The 19,005-nt window shown below is 41.8% G+C and overlaps 1 protein-coding gene and 1 pseudogene across 1 annotated transcript; both read right to left on the minus strand.

The window, feature by feature from the left end:
- Positions 1–10,154: 10,154 nt before the first annotated feature.
- LOC147443699 (uncharacterized) lies at positions 10,155–11,204 on the minus strand (annotated as a pseudogene).
- A 445-nt stretch (positions 11,205–11,649) lies between these two features.
- On the minus strand, positions 11,650–11,928 carry LOC147443700 (uncharacterized). The gene has a single exon (XM_086527716.1). It carries the CDS (start codon positions 11,926–11,928, stop codon positions 11,650–11,652), a length of 279 nt encoding a protein of 92 aa, XP_086383842.1.
- Positions 11,929–19,005: the final 7,077 nt, after the last annotated feature.

Below are 19,005 nucleotides of genomic sequence, written 5' to 3' on the forward strand. Positions count from 1 at the left end.
ACAGCTATTAAATGCCTTTGCACTTTTACTTGTTTACATTGCTATTTACCAACTCAAAGTTGCGGTAAAGATAGACTATTTGCTTTTTTTGTGAGTTTTCAAAAATAGAGGTTCCGTAACGGAAGCTCTTCAACCATTGGTTGAGACCACTCTCTCTCTACACGCTAAAAGGCACAAAAATGACCTCAAAATTCCCCTAATGCTAGTTAAGCTAGTTGTGTGCTTGGAGCCGTCTGTGGCTCGCACACAGTGTTAGGAAAGGTTCTTGCTTCGACAGTGCGGCAAGGAGCGCACATTGAGGCTAGTGGTAGCATATTTGAGCATAAAAAGAATAAAGAGATAAAAAACAATGATACTTAGGACATGAAAAAGTGAATTTTGGCTTTCAAAATATATAGGGAATGGTAAATTATTGCAAAGACAAAAAGGGTGACATGCTAATTGAATCTATTGCTTCTTTGTCCGTGTGGTCCTTCGATGTCTCTCCTGGCCCTTTTCCATCCTATGTAGGCTTTCTAGAAGTCTCATCTGCAGGAAAGAAGCAACAATGAGCATGATTCAACTTTACACATTATTATCTCCCTTAAGGATATAACAAAACTGTCTTTGTCTCCCACACCTTCCTTCTCAACTTGTAGGTGCGTCTCCAAAAATTGTTCTTCACAATTGTTACCTCCTACAACCTCCACCTTTTTGGCAAGCTCATCCTCTGTTGTCATGACAAGTATTAAGGAATTAAGAACACTGCCTCAAGCTACATATGGCTACAACATGACAATGGTAGTTATTGGGATAGCATTGAGAGCTACCAGTACTATGTAGGTAGATACCAATACTATCCTAGAAGCTACCAATCATATCCTGATACCTACCAATGCTATCTTGTTAGCTGGCTGACTGCGCTCCCTAGTCTGGTTTCTATCAGGATGATAGTGGTAGTTGACATAATCAAAGCCTACCAGTAACCTTTCCAAGGAGTAGCATTCCAGCTAGTTGTGTAAAGGTGGCTACCAGGCTAGTAGTGGTTGTAATTACTCTACCAAGGCAACCATGACAGACTGGTAACTACCAGTATCATCTTGGTAGCTACCTTGATCAAGACACTTGGGAGCTCTACAACTATGAGACTGGTAGCTACCACTATCAGCTTGAAATCTCCCAATGTAATAGTGGCTATCAATACAATAAGGAAAGCTACCACTATTACACTGGTAGCTACCTTGCTGACATTGGTAACTACCTTGCTATCATCATGACTTCCATGGGAGAATGCTATGTAATGGGAGAATGGTAGCTACCACTACCATATTGGTAACCACTACTAAATTGGTAGCTATCTTTACTAGTAATAGCATGGTGGCTACCACAATGAGGCTGGTAGCTACCAATATTGTAGCTACCAGTACTAAATTGGTAGCTACCAATACTAAACTAGTAGCTATCTTTACAAGTAATAGTATGGCAACTATCACTGGTAGCTACCAGTATGGTAGGGACCACTACCATACTAATAGCTACATTTATCAGTAATAGCATGACAACTACCACTATGAGGCTGGTGTCTACTAGTCATGTATTGGTGGCTACTAGTTTAAGCAATGCATAATCTAACCATTACTAGCTACCAATGTGATCCTCGTAGGTACCCATTTCATAGTGGTAGCTACCTCGGGGGGGGGGGGGGGGAGTCACTTAATAATTATGTGACTATCACATGAGTGCGTCGAAAGGGATTATTAATTTAATTTATCCTCATAGTTTCACATACAAAAGGATATTGTAAAAAGAAATTGAGAAAAAAATTTACAGATGAATAGGAAAAGGGTATATTTTATTTGTCAAAAATTTACAGATAAGGAGTTTTATAAATAGTCCTTGAACGCACACGACACACAGAATTTGTACATAGTGACACCTCTCAGGTAAGCTACATTGTCTACCAAAGGTAGCTACCGCCCAAACACTAGTAGCCACCTCTTTGTGGTGCTAAGAGTGGTCCTGGAAACTACTAATCTGAAAGTGGCAGCTACCTTCTAGGATGGTACCTACCAGTCCTATACTAGTGGAGCCCTACTAGTCTAGGCAATGAACATTTTAACTACTAGAAGCTACCAATGTGATCCTGGTAGGTTCTAGTCTCATAGTGCTAGCTACATTATCTACCAATGGTAGCTACAACCCTATCACTGATAGCCACCACTATGTAGCATGGATTGATCTATCTATGATTATTATTAATACTTACCAGAAGCTATGGTTAATCCGAGGGATTCACTATTAGTAATGGGGGAATGTCACCTGCATGCATCAAAATTAAAGAAACCCCCCTATGTACGGTATCTTACTTGCTAACCTACCCCCCTACATACGGACAAGATATGGACGTTATCGCAATGAGCCATCCCCCCTCATATGGATTTTGTACGGAATGTAATGACCCACTACTAGTAACATAACAATTTTAGAAGCACGTGCTTTTGCAAAAATACATGTTGAACTGCAAATGAACAAAAGTGTACATTGTAGTGTATTTTCATTTGCAATTGATATTAAGAGAACAAACCATGAAAAGCAACAAATATAATGAATACTAAATTAAAATAAACCAATCGTTTCAATGTAATTTATCAAAAAGCAAATAGCATTTTCCTTGTAAACTGATACAAATCTCAATCTCAAAATATATGATACTAGCCACCTACTTAGTAGGCTTCCCACTTGGGATTTAAGGCACACATATGAAATGGATTGTTCTCTAAATAACAAATAATGCATAATCTTAAACAACCATGGAAAACTTCACTCATCAAATCAAAACACATTACAAAACAACCCATTAAAAGATTAATCTTTTTGAACCAAAAAAATTATATGTGATATGAATGCACGTCTATGCTTAAGCAAAATGAAACTTTTAAAAAAGCACCATCTGTATTTAATTTTGAGTTTGTACATAAATTATAAATCTTAAAAATTTTGTCAGAGTCTTCCCTTGTACGAAGACCTCTTTCTAAAAAAAAATCAGTATACCCTTTTCTTGGGCTCCCACTTGGGATTTTCATCACATAATTTCTTTTTCCAAAAAAACTATCCACCTCATCTTGGGCTCCCACTTGGGATTTAAGGATTATCTTACACGTTAAAATCAAACACATTTTCAATAGAGTCAAAGGAATCTAACTTCAAAGTGGTAGTATAACACATAGACCTAAGGTATGCTAGATGTGTCTTGGCAAGAAACTATAGGTCAAGATAACACACCCGATCAAGCCATATGACCATGTGGGAAATTGAGACTACAGAATTTGTAACTACATGTAAAAGAAACTAACCATCTTAAAATCTTTTGACGCTTTTTATCGTAAAAAGAAGCACAACTACACGTTTGGTAAGAATGGATAGCTCAAGAGATCGGTCAAGCCATATAAATAGCTAGAAGAACTGAAGGTAAAAATCGATAGCTCAAGATGGCACACCCGGTCAAGCCATATGACCATGTGACAAATTGAGACTATATTTGTAATTATATACAAAATAAAGACATTGTGTATGTGTGACACATATACCCAACGTATGGTAGACGTGTCTATATTTGTAATTATATACAAAATAAAAACATTATGTATGTGTGACACGTAAACCCAAGGTATGCTAGACGTGTCTTGGCAAGAAACTATAGCTCAAGATAACACACCCGGTCAAGCCATATGACCATGTGAGAAATTGAGACTATAAAATTTGTAGCTACATGTAAAAGAAATTAACGATCTTAAAATCTTTAACGCTATGATCTCACACATCTATTTTGAGATTAAGTACATTCTTTATTGAGTTAACACAACACTACCATCCAAAATTGTGAGTATCACTAACTTGCAAAATCTAAGCTAGATTTCGAGCTTGCCTTGAAAACATTTGACCAAATGTGACAAGATTTAGTGTGACTACCGATAGATGATTCAAACTATGATCTAAAAGCCGATTTAATGCATCGAATAAACAACGAGAGGCTTAAGGAGTCAACAGCGTTGGCGGCTATAGTGTAAGAAGTCAAGACTCGAACGCCAGCTCTAGCAGTTTGGGACATCAGGACTAAACGTCACTAATTAGTAGGTCAGGACTCGAACGCCATAACTAAAGCCCAAGGGCATTGAGCAGGTAAAAATGAGTCACACCTAAAGTGAACTGAGAACCCACCCTGCGTCTGGCAATCGCTTCGCTTGCAAGGTGCTGGCCTCCCATCGTGAGTGTCAACACACGATGGGATGCCAACACACGATCGGACGCCAGCTCTAGCAGTTCGGGACGTCAGGACTAACGTCACTGAGTAGCAGGTCAGGACTTGGAAGCCATAGCTGAAGCCTAAGGGCATTGAGCAGGTAAAAATGAGTCACGCCTAAAGTGAACTGAGAACCCACCCTACGTCTGGCAATCGCTTCGCTTGCAAGGTGCTGGCCTCCCATCGTGAGTGTCAGCACTCCTCCTTGCATCGTCATCATCCTTGCTGAAGAAGTCTGAAAAGAGGAAGCTTAATAAGATGAGGCCCAAGGAAGCCGTTGAGAATGCGAACTTGCTGCAGGAGATAGAGCTCAAAACTACAAAACAAAGGCCTCAAAGAAAGCAGTCACAGATTTAACTGATCAATAGAGAAAGCTAGCTTTTTAATGATATGTAGCTACAACAGAAAGAAAAAACCGGCGTTCCAGGTCTTAAAGAAATCTGACAACCTTCATTGAAGACAGATCTGAACATTGTTTTTAAACCTTCACAGAGGAAAGATGTCAACATTATTTTCAAACAAGACGATTGAGGCTAGCTACATTGTCAAATATAAACAAAACTAATAACAGAATCATTATACTAGACATAAATGGAACTGTACCATTGCAGAAATGGCAAAGAAGGCATGAAGAACATGCTACCATATACATGTGGTAGTGATGTGTGTGAACACACTAGGACCGCCGGGGCATTTTTCCCCTCTTTAGGAGGTTTTTTCCCCCGTGCATTGTATATACGCCCATCACTCTAGGGCTATCTATCTTTCCATTGCACACTAAGCAACACACTCTCTATAGTGTGCCTTGAGCTTCCTTCGTCTTCTCCAAGCTGTGTGTGTTTCTCTGCAACCCTAATTCCAACAATTGGTATCAGAGCAGGTCACGTCCTCCGGGGCTTAGTCACCAGCTACTCCAGCACAAGCTTGCTCACTTTCTCCGATTTCAGTGAGCTTTGGTGAGCGTTCACAGGTCGACAAAAATTTTGGGACGGCTCGAAGAGCTTGGTCTACTTAGAATTTTGATTTGGGCTCAATTCGGCCTCCATTTCCACTACAGGCAGTACTGCACAGGCTATTTCGTCATTTTGTGCAGAATTTCTTCCAGTGCCGTTTTCTGTATAACAGGTGCCTTATAGTCTTCTACGGTTTGTGCTATATAGCACAGGTTGTTCCCGCTCCATTTCTCATATTTTCGAACAGTTTTCACATCAGGTCAGCATTTACCATGGCTGACAACAACAACACAGATGTGTTCAAGATGTTTGCTGCTGAGGACAGGTTGGATGGGGACAACTACCCTATGTGGGCTTATATGATGCAACATGTTCTTGTGTCAAAGGGTGTCTGGAACATTGTGCAGGGCATTGATGTACGTCCTTGTTCTGAGGATGTAGGCGATGTTGAGGATGTTGCAGGTCTTGCTGCAAGGATTGCAGCTGTTAGAGTTGTTTTGCCTACGGTAGAACAAGATCGTTGGGATGTTAAGGATGCACAGGCTCATGCATTGATTGCGTTGTCTATGAAGCGCACCATTGTTCCTCACATCCGTTCAGCAAAATCTGCAAAACAGGCTTGGGATATTTTAGCAGGTCTTTATGCAAGCCGCAATGAGGCTAAAATTGCTTTGCTGCGTAAAGAGCTGGAGTCGAAGATTATCCATGAGGAAGATGATATGGACACTTTCCTTGCTAGTGTCAAGGATATCAATGAGCAGCTTATTTCTGCAGGTGAAGTCATTTCAGACAGTTCCCTTGTGCAGAATGTTCTTGATGCCTTACCAGATTCCTACCAGACTTTTGCTAGTACTTGGAGATTGATGACCCAAGGAAATCCTGAAGTTGTCAAGTTTGATGCATTATTGACATTGCTGTTGTAAGAGTCACTTTCCAGAAAAAACAGGACTAGGGAGCGTGCAGTTGAACAGGCTTTTATTGCTTCTCAAAGAAAGGGTGGTAACAGCAATGCAGCCACTTCTTATGGTTCTGCTGTGAGTGGCAAAAATTATGTTCCTAATGCTTCTGCTGGCAGTACTTCGTCTGGTAATTCTGGTGATAAGGGCAAAAAGAAGATGCGTTGCCATTATTGTAAAGCCAATGATCACTTGATCAAGTCGTGTCCTAAGTTGAAGGCCAAAGAGGCTAAGAAGAAAGAGGGTGGTTTCACTGCAAATGTTGGTTCCACTACAAATGCAGCCATTGTTGAGTCTTCTGTGAAAAGAGACTGTGTTGCTGATGTTGATGCAGAATGGGCTTTTAGCGCAGAGTGCACTTACAATCCTGCTGTCCATGATGCATGCTTGTCAGTTTCTGTAGATTCACATGTGTGGTATTTCGACAGTGGTGCTACAAAGCACATTACCTCACATCGTGAATTGTTTACCTCTCTCGAGTCTGTCCCTCATGGGAATTCAATCCCTTGTGCCAACAATGCCTCTTATCTAGTTCAGTGAGTTGGAAAGATTGTGCTTACTGCTGCTAATGGCGGTTCTTTCACACTTGTTGATGCACTTTATGTACCTGGAATCAAGAAGAATCTCTTATCTGTATCCGCACTTGCTAGACTTGGACTTGTAGTCAAATTTGTGGATGACAGATGTACAGTTCATGATCTCAATTTTGGTGATGAAATTGTTGCATCTGGGCTTTTGTGCCGTGGGCTGTATAAGCTCACTTTGTATGACAAGTGTGGACAAAACTTTGCAAATGCTGTTGCAGATTCAAGGACTATTTCAGATGCAAAACTTTGGTATGCACGTTTTGGTCATCTGAATTTTGCCAGTTTGCTGCGTTTGCAGAAATCTGACATGGTTGCTTCTTTGCCACCTCTTGAAGCACCTGTCAAACATGTTTGTGAAGGCTGTATTTTGGGTAAGATGCAGCGCTCTAAGTTTCCAAAGGATGGTTCAGTTCGGGCCACATGCAGGTTGCAGCTTGTGCATAGTGATGTTTGTGGGCCCATGCAAACTCCGTCCTTGGGCAATTACCTGTACTTTGTGACTTTCATTGATGATTACTCCAGGCATGCATGGGTATTTCCGCTTAAAGCGAAGTCCGAAGTTTTTATGTGCTTCAAGCAATTTTTGGCTATGGCTGAAAATGTCTCGAAATGTACTATGGGCACCCTCCGTTCCGATCGAGGGGGGGAGTATATGTCTCATTAATTTAATGCATTTCTGGCTAGTCGTGGGATAAAACACCAATGTACAGTGCCTTATACACCTCAACAAAATGGTGTTGCTGAGAGGAAAAATAGGTCACTTACGGAAATGGCACGATGTATGGTCAAAAGTCAAGCTTTGCTGCATTCTTTTTGGCTTGAGGCCACTATGTGTGCCACTTATGTACTTAACAGGTGTCCTACAAAAGCTTTGCAGTCTATTACTCCATATGAAGCATGGCATGATAGAAAGCCTTCTATTGAGCACATGCGTGGTTTTGGCTGTTTGGCATATGCTTTGGTGCCACAAGTGCAGTGCAGAAAATTGGATGATAAGGCTGTCAAATGTATTTTTGTTGGTTATAGTGCTGAAAGCAAAGGTTACAGGTTGTATCATCCGCAAACAAAACGTATTCTGGTTTCTCGGGATGTAGTGTTTGTGGAAGATTTTGTTCAGCCCTTGCTATCATGTACTAGAGACAGTAATGTAAGCTCACAGGACATTTATGACACTTTGTTGCCTCTTTTCAGTGGTGGAAATACGAATGTAAGTTCCAATGAGGCAAATGTACAGCCTATGGGGGTTTCTGAAAATGTTTTAGATCAGCCTATTACTGATGCATATGTACATGATGTACTTGATCAGGAAAGGGCTGAAAATGAGCAGGCTATAGGTATGCCAGAATGGCTGGTGCACACTTTGCGTGACAGTAAATTGGATGCACCTTTGTCTAGTCGTACTCGTTCAGGCTCTCGCCATGCATCTTATGCATTAGATTGTTATGCTTTGGCTGTGTCTAGCTTACATGATGTTGAGGAGCCTCTGTCTTTTGATGAAGCACAGAATTTAGAAAATTGGATGGCTGCCATGCAATCTGAATATGATGCACTTATAGAAAATGACACATGGACTTTATGTGATTTGCCTCCTGGCAAAAAGGCCATTGGTACGAAGTGGGTTTACAAGTTGAAACGCAAGCAGGATGGTGAGATTGATCGCCATAAGGCTCGACTTGTTGCAAAAGGTTATGCACAGTAAAAAGGCATAGATTATGAAGAGACTTTTGCTCCCACTTGTCGTATGACTACTGTGCGTTTTCTATGTGCATTGGGAGCTCATTTTGGTTGGGATGTACATCAATCAGACATTGTTACTGCTTTCTTGAATGGTGACATATTTGAGGAAGTTTATGTAACGCAGCCTCGCGGTTTTGTCATAAAAGGACAAGAGGACAAAGTGTGCAAATGTAACAAGGCTTTGTATGGGTTGAAGCAATCTCCTCGTGCTTGGTATGAGAAAGCTGACACTCATTTGGTCAAACAAGGCTTTCGTAACAGTCCAACAGAAAGCGCATTGTATGTAAAGCGTGAGGGTGATGTATTTCTCATCGTGGTTCTTTATGTTGATGATTTGCTGTGATCACTGGACCAAATGAGAGACATATTGCTGAATTTAAGGCTGATTTGAATACTACTTTCAAGATGAAAGATTTGGGGCTGTTGCATCATTATTTGGGTATACAGTTTAAGCAGTGTGATGGTGGTATTGCCTTGTGTCAGAAAAGTTACATAGAGACATTGCTATGTAAGTTTGGACTTTAGGATTGCAAACCTATTGCCACTCCCATGGAAACAGGTTTGAAGTTGAGTCTACATGATGCTGGTGATCCTGCTGATGTCACTCTTTACCAAACTGTTGTTGGCTGCCTCATTTATGTATGCAACACGAGGCCAGATATTCAGTTTGCAGTCTCACAGGTCAGCAGATTTATGCATAGCCCAGGGTCTAAGCATTGGCAGGCTGTCAAGAGGATTTTCCGCTACCTTAGTGGCACTTTACATCTTGGCTTGTTTTATCCCAAGGGGGGATCATTGCCGCCAGACTTACATGCTTTTTCGGACTCAGATTGGGCTGGTTTTTTTGACACGAGAGTGTCCACAAGTGGTTTTTTTTCATTCTTGGCAGTTCATGTATATCATGGTTGAGCAAGAAGCAACCTACTGTGGCCACTTCGAGTTGTGAGGCTGAGTACAGGGCAGTCTTCACAGCTACGGTTGAGTGTGTATGGCTCAGATGCCTTATGGCTGATTTGGGTGTTGGACAGGACACTGCCAACACTATCTACACTGATAGTCAGAGCGCATTGGCAGTTGCGAGGAACCCAGTTTTTCATACTCGCACAAAGCACATTGAGGTGCATTACCACTATGTCAGGGAGAGGCTCTGAGCAGGAGAGATCAGCTTGGCTTATGTGCCAACACAGGACAACCTTGCAGATCTTTTCACAAAGGCATTGTCTCATGAGAAGCTTGAAGCTTTCCACAAAGCTTTGGGCTTACTCCCCTTTGTGGACTGATCCTGTCCTCAGGGCATGGCACTTCCCTTTACTCATGTGCCAGCTCTCGTTCATCGCATCACTCCAGGGGGGATTTGCTACCATATACATGTGGTAGTGATGTGTGTGAACACACTAGGACCGCCGCGGCATTTTTTCCCTCTTTAGGAGGTTTTTTCCCCCGTGCATTGCATATACGCCCATCACTCTAGGGCTATCTATCTTTCCATTGCACACTAAGTAACACACTCTCTATAGTGTGCCTTGAGCTTCCTTCGTCTTCTCCAAGCTGTGTGTGTTTCTCTGCAACCCCAATTCCAATAGAACAGCATTTCACATAATAAAATAGAATAAAGAACGATAGAATGAGATCTTAAAGGCACTCACCTTTGAAGGCAGTCACAATTTTCACCCTCTTTGCGGACAACGTCAAGGACAGAATCAATGAGCTCCACGACTTTGGTGTAGTGACCCTTGGCCCAGTTGTTGCCAGCTCCGGTCTGGCCAAAGACAAAGTTATCAGGGCGGAAAATTTGCCCATAGGGGCCTGTTCGAACACTATCCATAGTACCTGGCTCCAGATCCGGTGTTTCAATGAACCAGTCCACCATACCAAGTACCTATTTGTACAAGAGAAGATTCTAGACAGTACCAACCATACTGGGCTATCAAAAGATTCTACATAGGCTGCCTAGAAGAAGTTCTTGACATTATATAATAGCAGATACATACTCAAATATCTTTACAAGTTCACTTACCAATTGAATAGCCCCATCATAAGTTCCAGCAACCCTCGTTGAAACGAACTCCACTATTCTTACCCTTGAGACGATCGAAGAGAACATTGCAGCCCAACGATTCTGGAAACGAGAAACGGTTAAGCTATATTAAACAAGATTCCAGCCATGGGATCAACTGAGCCTAAGACCAATGTGGTGCCATCAAATCAAATAAGTAGAGCAGAAATATGACCAAAACTCTTCAATTCCTAATCAAGCCATATTCAACCTAGTATCAACCTAGCCATATGCATTCTTACACTGAAAGAAAGTGTGCCAGCCTTATGAAACCATGCATGCACCTGAATATGAAACATACCGTATCCATAAAAGACTCCACTAGAGAAGTAAAAGTCATGATGAACAATCCTGTGTGTCAGAAAGTCTCGGAAGTGAGGCCCGGAGGTGTGGGCCCAATACCTCTTGGGAATCTCTGAAGGTATACCTCTTGTAGTCAAAAGCCTGGACAGCACCAGGCTTTTGACTACCACCAGCTACCCACAAGGGTTCCCCAGCTTAAGCCACCTGTAAAAGCTCTTCCATAGATGCCACTGCCAATTCTACTACCAAGGGCTTTTCGGCTTCTGTCAATCCAAAAGGCCGTGCCGCTATTTCTGCAACTGTTGGCTCGGCAGGTGGAGCCCCTCCTCCCATTGTGGGGAGTGGGACCTGCAATGTTGCATCTAGTGGGCTTCCTGACCCTGTTGGTGAAGAGGCAGAAAATGGCGGCAGTGGTACTTGTCGCCCACCGCCACCAATGTACTTGGTTGCCATAGCTGTGATGCGCTCTATCTGCCAGCATCATACATACACAAACTCATCAGAAATGTTCTCTAGAGAGATGACTAGTCTCCCTGTCAATCATATTGTCATATCTTTCTCAGTGTATGCATTAATTTTGATGCCCAAGAATACAAACCCTGCGATCAGTCTTGTACAACTATATTGCAGGCTATATTGAAGGAGGCAGTTGAAGATAAACATATCACACACACACACACACATTATTTTCGTAATGCTTTACTGGTGGGAAACCTCAAGAAGAGGAAAACACATGCACGCACGCACACATAACACCAACACCGATTGGTAGTTTCACCTACACATATGTATGTATGGGCTCTGATGTGCTGAGCGCCTTCCAAAACTCGAGCATCCAGCCATCTCCTGCATTTCCAGGGCCCCACTCTGATTGTTCCCGACGAGCTTTCTGTGCTTTTGAGTTTAATCTGGCCCTCAAATTGCTAAATGTTGCACTTGCAGGAGCAAACTTTGCACTCGCCATGCCATTTTCTACATGTGAGGCTTGAAACATATGAGGAGGAGGGGTGCTGCTACGTCCTTCTCCATTGTGCCTGAAGATGTCGGGGCCCTCCATGGATTTCTTAAGCTCTGATAAATCACGTGTAGTGGCTAATGCACAAGAGACCACTTAACTATGAAAGCCATTTCTCTTTGTTGAGTAACCTCAGGTGTTCCATTGGTCAAACTATACTCTCAAGTACATGCAGATGACATGATCAGTCGGTAGTGCCTCTGAACCTTATGTTTCTTCTGGACTTTACACTGTAATCATGTAAACATTGCGATCATTCCAAAATTTTTGCGACTCATTAAGGAAGATATTCCCGTATTTGCAGGGGACATATGAAAGCCTGAGTAATGCAACTAAGCAGTGGTGTCATTATTCATCAGCATCTCTCATGTACGTGGCGAACCCAGTCTCTCTTTCACAAGTTCACAACCTCACGGAGCTTCTAGTCCTATGCAGCTCGCTCAGCTAGAGTGTGAAAGACAAAGAAAGGATAGAAGGCTTGGGGCATCTCTCATCATGGACGTCCCCAACACAGACCTCTCTCTGTATTTATCGTCTTATCTCTCTCTCGCAATTATAAGCAAAGCCAATCGCTATTTAAGTACACATTCACTCTCTCTGACTGCACATCAGCATCACTGCTGTATGACCCCGTGAGATCAATGCCGGCCTCCCAGAACTTGGCGCCGATTTGGTTGCCGCATTGGCCCCCTGCACATGCAAGATCTCACGCATCTTGACAAGGCTGAGAGAAGAGTGAGAGAGCAGTAGATAAGAAGCTACTTGGCTATGGCGACCTGGAGCTATCCTGCTGTAGAGGTTATGAAAAATGGCCGATTTCCCGCTCTATTAAAAGGGATGTGTGCAAATAGGGTGTACTTTTTAATGCTTTATTAGACAGAATGAAGGGAGATGCTTCATTAGAAAGAAGGTTGAAGCAAAAATAGGTAGATAAAAAGAATGTGCTAGGAAAGGTAAGATGCCATTTGGCACTCAACGGATTGCATGAACAGAACCCTATGGAAGGGTGGTGGAGGATATCACGGCTAATCGCGTGCAGAGGAGGCCTCTCTCTCTCTCTACATATATATATATATATATATATATATATATATATATATATATATATATATATATATATATATATATATATGCATAACAGGACTCTGGGGAAGTGGATCACCGTTGCTCGACACGATCACTTTCACTATCTAAGTTCTCAACCTTGCATACACCTTCAGCCCTCACCTCTACCATCGCTCGGAGGCAAATAAAAACAGAAAAATCTCAAAGAATGGCTTGTGTTATTTTGGAGAAGAAAGGGATCTGTGATGCTCTAATAAGAAAGTTAGGGTTGGATTTTTGCAACCTTCTAGGTTAGGGAGGTAACGGAAGGGTTAACAACATGCCTGTGCCATCGGAATGGGGGAGTGAGAGAAGGGGAACGGAGGTAGGATGAGGAGGGGGAAAGTGGGGAGGTAGGCTGCCCAAGGAGGGGAGGAGGAGCTCACGTAGAGGCAAATTCTTGGCTAGGGACTATTTTCTTTTTTGAGGAGCCAGTAGGGGGTTCGTCACATGTAGGGGAGGTCGGCTGTCACCCTTTTGGCACATGAAAGGTTGGTTGGTGCCTTTCTTCAATCAATGTAAAGCACACTTTTGAGCAAGGTAGAGGTCTCCAAAGATGGAGAGAGAGAGAGAGAGAGAGAGAGAGAGAGAGAGAGAGAGAGAGAGGAAGATTTAGCAGAGTAAGAGAGAGAGAGAGATTGAGGCAACCTTGATGTGCATAGTTTGCCAAGAGAGGCAAGGTCAAACAAGAGCCTATAATGTTGTCGTTATTTGCTGGATTGATGAGAAATTTGAAGGCTTGGACAATATTTTGAGCTTTTCTAATATGGTAATGGGATCTTATCACAAAGGGAACCATTACTAGACTAACTATTGTTTCATGGAATGGTGTCATCAAACTGAAGGTAATAATTTGTTCCAACCAGTAGAGAACTTAATTTAAGCGTTACCTTTCGAAGAGCTAAATAGGTAAAGTTGTATCAGACACCCTTTGAGCACTATAGTATTGTCCAAGTATTTGGTGTAGTTCATTTCCATGAAAGGTGGTGAAACAAATATAGAGTGAAAATCTATGTTCTCACATGTGTCATTTCTACATTTGAACTAGCATAATAAATACCAGCTTTAACATTCTCCAAACCCCCCCCCCCCCCCCCCTTCTCTCTCTCTCTCTCTCTCTCTCTCTCTCTCTCTCTCTCTCTCTCTCTCATAACATGTCTTGAGTTCAACTCTCCTCGTCGGCTAGATCTTTAAGGTATCTTGGGATAGTTTCCTATGATGTTAAAACTCTCTTCTTCTTCTTATTTTTCTTTTTCTTCTTCTTCTCTCTCTCTCTCTCTCTCTCTCTCTCTCTCTCTCTCTCTCCAATGTATGGCAGGATAGAGATGAATTAGGATGTATTCTTGTTCTTCAATGATTGACATTTTGTTGATGACTACACTTATGTGTTATCTTTGTGAAAATAATCACCTGTTCTGTGAGGTAATATGTGACAAATTACATGCTAACCACTCAAAAATGCATCTCAATTGTACAAAAGGAATAAAAATTAGAAAAGGTTGATCAGTCCAACCAAAATAGATACATGGGTACTTTGGGAATTTTAAAAATTTGAAGGGTATTTTGGGAATTTCGACAAATTAGAGGGTTTGAGCTTGGCTTTAATAAAATGAGGAAATTTACATAAGTTTTAGTGTAATTACTGACAAAAGCTTCTAATTTTGACCAAAAAAAGATAATTTCAAGTTTGCCCTTACTTTCACCACGCCATGAAAGTATTATCGATGCAGAGAGAGAGAGAGAGAGAGAGAGAGAGAGAGAGAGAGAGGCTTACTAATGTATTTAAGGTGGCTCAGGTAGTTGAATGTAGCCCCAATGTAACCACCCTCCTCCCCCCCCCCCCCCCCCCCCCCCCCCCATGTGTACGGTATGAGTATGAAATAATGAGGGGCTACCCCTATTGTATACACTTATGTACAAAATCTAAAAACCCCCCTATTGTACACTCACGTGGTACCATACGAAAAAACACACTGAATCCCCCGGGTGGTTAATAGGGTTCCCTTGATACCAACATATAGAAAACAAGTTCTAACTCAATGCTACAAAAATAATTTAGGGTGAATACCGTACTCCATGCTTTTAGATGCATTACAATTACTTAAGGGCACCGATGATGGTTTGGTTTTTGAATGAACTCCTTGAAAATTGGAATCAGTACTGTCGAGCATCACTAAAGAGCGTATAGCTGTCAAAATGGGTTGCATGCATCCCATCACTAAAGCGCGCATAGCTATCTAGATGGGTTGCAGGGCATCCCATCTCCATGCATGTATCTTTGCTTGCACCAATGTGGCCAAAATAGTACATGTGAAAGGCATGATTATAGGGAAGCATAAACATGCCAATTGCATCATCATCGTACATCGTCAACCCACAAGCACTACAACCTTTGTGGAAAGCAAAGGTGACCATATCCATAGGTGCAACTTTTGGTGGAGGGGCAGACAACAATAATGTACTTCTTTACTTGGTGAGCCAAAAGCTCTTTTTCCTCTATCTTGTCCCAGAAGCCACCACGTGGCAGATCTTCAAATTATATAAAAAAAAGGCCGTGAAAACCTATTAGTGAAAACCGTCGATGCACTGCAATTTTTTTTTTCAATCCAGCTTTTCATGCGTTGCTCTGAAAAGCACTCTGCGCTCCTATAACTATAACTATAAAAATCAAAGCGCACTGTGCGCTCCCATCACAAAGTAAAAAGCCACCTACATCGCTCTTTGAAGCCACATGCGCTGCTCTTTGAAAATATTCAAATTTCATGTGGAGATTTCGATTGCGTGCAGCCCGCTTGTGGAGAGTGCAGATCAAAAAATTATTCTTCATGTTTTGTTTCCCGCATAGATGATTCTCACTCAAATTTTTATGGCTTCGTTGTTTGCATAGTATATCTTGATCATCGTTAATATTATATTGTATATTCTGAGAGCCTTATAGTGTCCAGGCATGGTCCCTCTACCTTAAGTATTAGCTTAACACCTTTATTCCCAAGGTGAAAAGAAAAGTATCGAACTTGAATTGCGTGTTTTTAACAGCAAGCCTAAACAATGCTAAAAATTTGCCAATATTTACTTGGTGAGCCAAAGGCTCTTTTCTATCTTAGGGGGGAAAAAAAAAGCCTTCATTGCAGGAAGTAATAAGCAAAAATACACATATCTTGTATATCTCCTCGAGCTTGACAGTAACCGAGGACAAGTAAAAAAAAAAGGAAATAACTGCTCAAGCTTGAAAATAACTAGGGACAAAAAAAATTTAACAAGTAACAGTGAATATGGTGCCTTCCGCTATCCGGACGTCAAACTCAAGACGCTCGTTATCATGAGACCTTGCATAGGGAAACCAACAGACGAACGTATAGTCCGACTGATGCAAGTTCGCTCGAATCTGACCTTGGACATAGAAGTCCATCTTCTTGCAGCCCAAGGTGAGCACTTTGGCCGCTCCCATGAACATAGCCTTGCGATTGTAAAGACCCCTAGGGTTCCTAAGGACATACCTTACGTGTGATAGCATGCTATTGCATGGCCTCCAAACTGCATAATTGAGAAGATGCCCTGCTTGGTCTACAAGGAGAAAGCACACCACAAATAGAAGACTGGCTACAGCATAAGGCAGGATAGGGAGTTGATGACTCAGAAGAGGGAGATAGTGTGATTTTAGCAAGGAAAAATCTACCGAACAGCACCCGTAACTCTTTATGTAGCAAACCTTCGACATAGAACATTAAATTAGATCTGTTTCTCTTTAAGCTTAATCAATATCCTACATCTTTTGTACTATGCGTGTTTTGTGTCTCGCACGAAAAACATATATTCACAACACTGGAAGTTTCAATTGCACAAGCACGACCCCAGCTCGACTACATTGCAAGGTTCGTAATCTGCATCCAACTCCCTATGACTATGCGTTTTTTTGGCGCAACACATAAACGCTACGAGGCAAGGCACGACTTTTGTTTCTTATAATGTTTGGAGAGACCACATTGCCAGCTCTCCACCATACTTTTGTATGGCACTTCTGCATGATGTGCGTTGTATACTTTGCAATTTCGATATGTGACATTTCATTGCATGACATAATGTAAATGACATAATGTTTAACTATTCACATTCCTTTCTTGTATTTTGACTCAAATATCGGCTTGTAGAGTGGACAATTGAAAAGCGCCAACACAACTTTAAAGGTCAGTAAAGCACTTCATTTCATGTTGAAGTTTATTAAAATACTTGCGATTTTATTTACACCAACAACAACATGTTGATTTCTATTATCAATCTCTATTATTTGATGCACATAATATCAATCATCCCAATAATCTCTATTAATTGAAGTACTTAACTTTGCCTCCTCCCAAAAACATAATAGCATTTTTTAAATGTATATCCCTTTCACACATTGCCGTCGTTGCCAAATTACTCATGCTCCTGTTTCCTTTAGTGCGTGATGCTAAATGTCAATTTGCATATGTCCTATAGCGAGGCCCACCAAGCAAGACTAGTTTGACATGCATGCTTGTCACAAAATGCATCCTTGCATGTGTACACTCCTCCATTTCATGAACTAAATCTCTTTTCTCTTGAGCCCTAGCCATAGCCTCAAGAGAGCCTCAATTTTTGCCTTGTCCACAACAATTCCTTGCAATGTTTGGAGTGTCAGTGTGACAACCTGATGACATTATTTCTAAGTTGCTCCACATGCACTACCCTTCTCACTATCTCACACGGGCATGGGCAGGAGGGGATCAAAATGACCCACACCCATTTTGGGGATCGGGTGCGATTTGAGCCATCTGATGTGCTTTGTGTAAATTCGGGAAAACAGGTAAACTTGGGTGCAACAAAACTTGTAAATTTGGGCGCTCCCCTCCCCCACCCCTCCTCCCCCGGATTCAAAAAACCGATGACGTCTCCTTTGCAAGCCTACCACCTTAACCACCTCGCTTGTGCGTCCTTGTTGAAAGTATAGGGAGAAGGGTTTCTTCTATGATGAAACCGCCACTGTGTAAATTTGGGTCAGTTCGGGCAAATTGGTAAATTTGGGGTGCATTGCAAGATCGACATCCCACAATGCTTGTGCTCCGAGAATTAGGCGTGGGCCATTGATCCCCTCTTGCCCATGCCCGTGTGAGATAGTGCTGAGGATGCACTACATCCACAACATCCATGTTTTCTTTTTGCCTTCTGTAATGGAGCCGTCGTTGCATCTTTCAATTGCATGATGAGCGTGTCTACTAGGAGATTGGCACCTTCATCTCAATGCACATCTACCTTATGAAATTCAAGCTTCTTGGGAGCTTCATTACACTCTGATAATGCCAAAGCATGTCTGCTTTCAACCATGTTGTAAATAGTATATAGATCTGCAAGAGATGGTGGACAGAATACAAATTTTTTCTGCACATCATCCACTCTAGAAGCTGGAGTCTTGTGTCCTACCTCCAAGTGATCCAGAGTCCTCGTCATTCGTCAAGAAATTTGAGAAGCGATGGAGGAATGGAAAATTGCCCATCTCTACTTCTTTGCCTGCAATTTGGCTGCATCCATATGTGTGATCATACTCTCTGAAAACAAAGCCCAATCGACCTGTCCCTTCAGTTGTCGTATAGAAAGCACCTGGAAAATGCTTTAGTCACCTCCATGCCATAATTTCTCAAAGGTTCCTGATACACAAATGTGAACAATGTATAAAACATGTTCCAGAACTGTCACTTCACATCTCTACATTTTACTTTACTACTCGGCTTCTGTCAGGGATCGCACATCCACTCTCAAGTTGGGAAGGTCATATACTTCATGTGCTTGGGCTTTGTTAATTCAAAAAACTATCTTCCTCTCAAAAGGAACATAAGGAGTGCACCAATGCATCTTGCCCCATAAGAAACAAGGAAAAAGCTAAGACATGAAAACATGGGCAACCAACCAATAAAAGTTAAACTTATGCACAAACATGTACGCTTAAATGCATGCTTGCAGGCCTCTACCCAGGTTTTAAATGTATGCTTATAAGCTTATGAA

The sequence above is a fragment of the Adiantum capillus-veneris genome, chromosome 13 (genome assembly GCF_014529385.1).
Source record: "Adiantum capillus-veneris isolate H3 chromosome 13, ASM1452938v2, whole genome shotgun sequence".
NCBI classification, from domain to species: Eukaryota; Viridiplantae; Streptophyta; class Polypodiopsida; order Polypodiales; family Pteridaceae; genus Adiantum; species Adiantum capillus-veneris.

Bases quoted from the DNA above. Each gene is read 5' to 3' on its own strand.
- LOC147443700 (XM_086527716.1), bottom strand. From the start codon at position 11,928: ATGGAGGGCCCCGACATCTTCAGGCACAATGGAGAAGGACGTAGCAGC.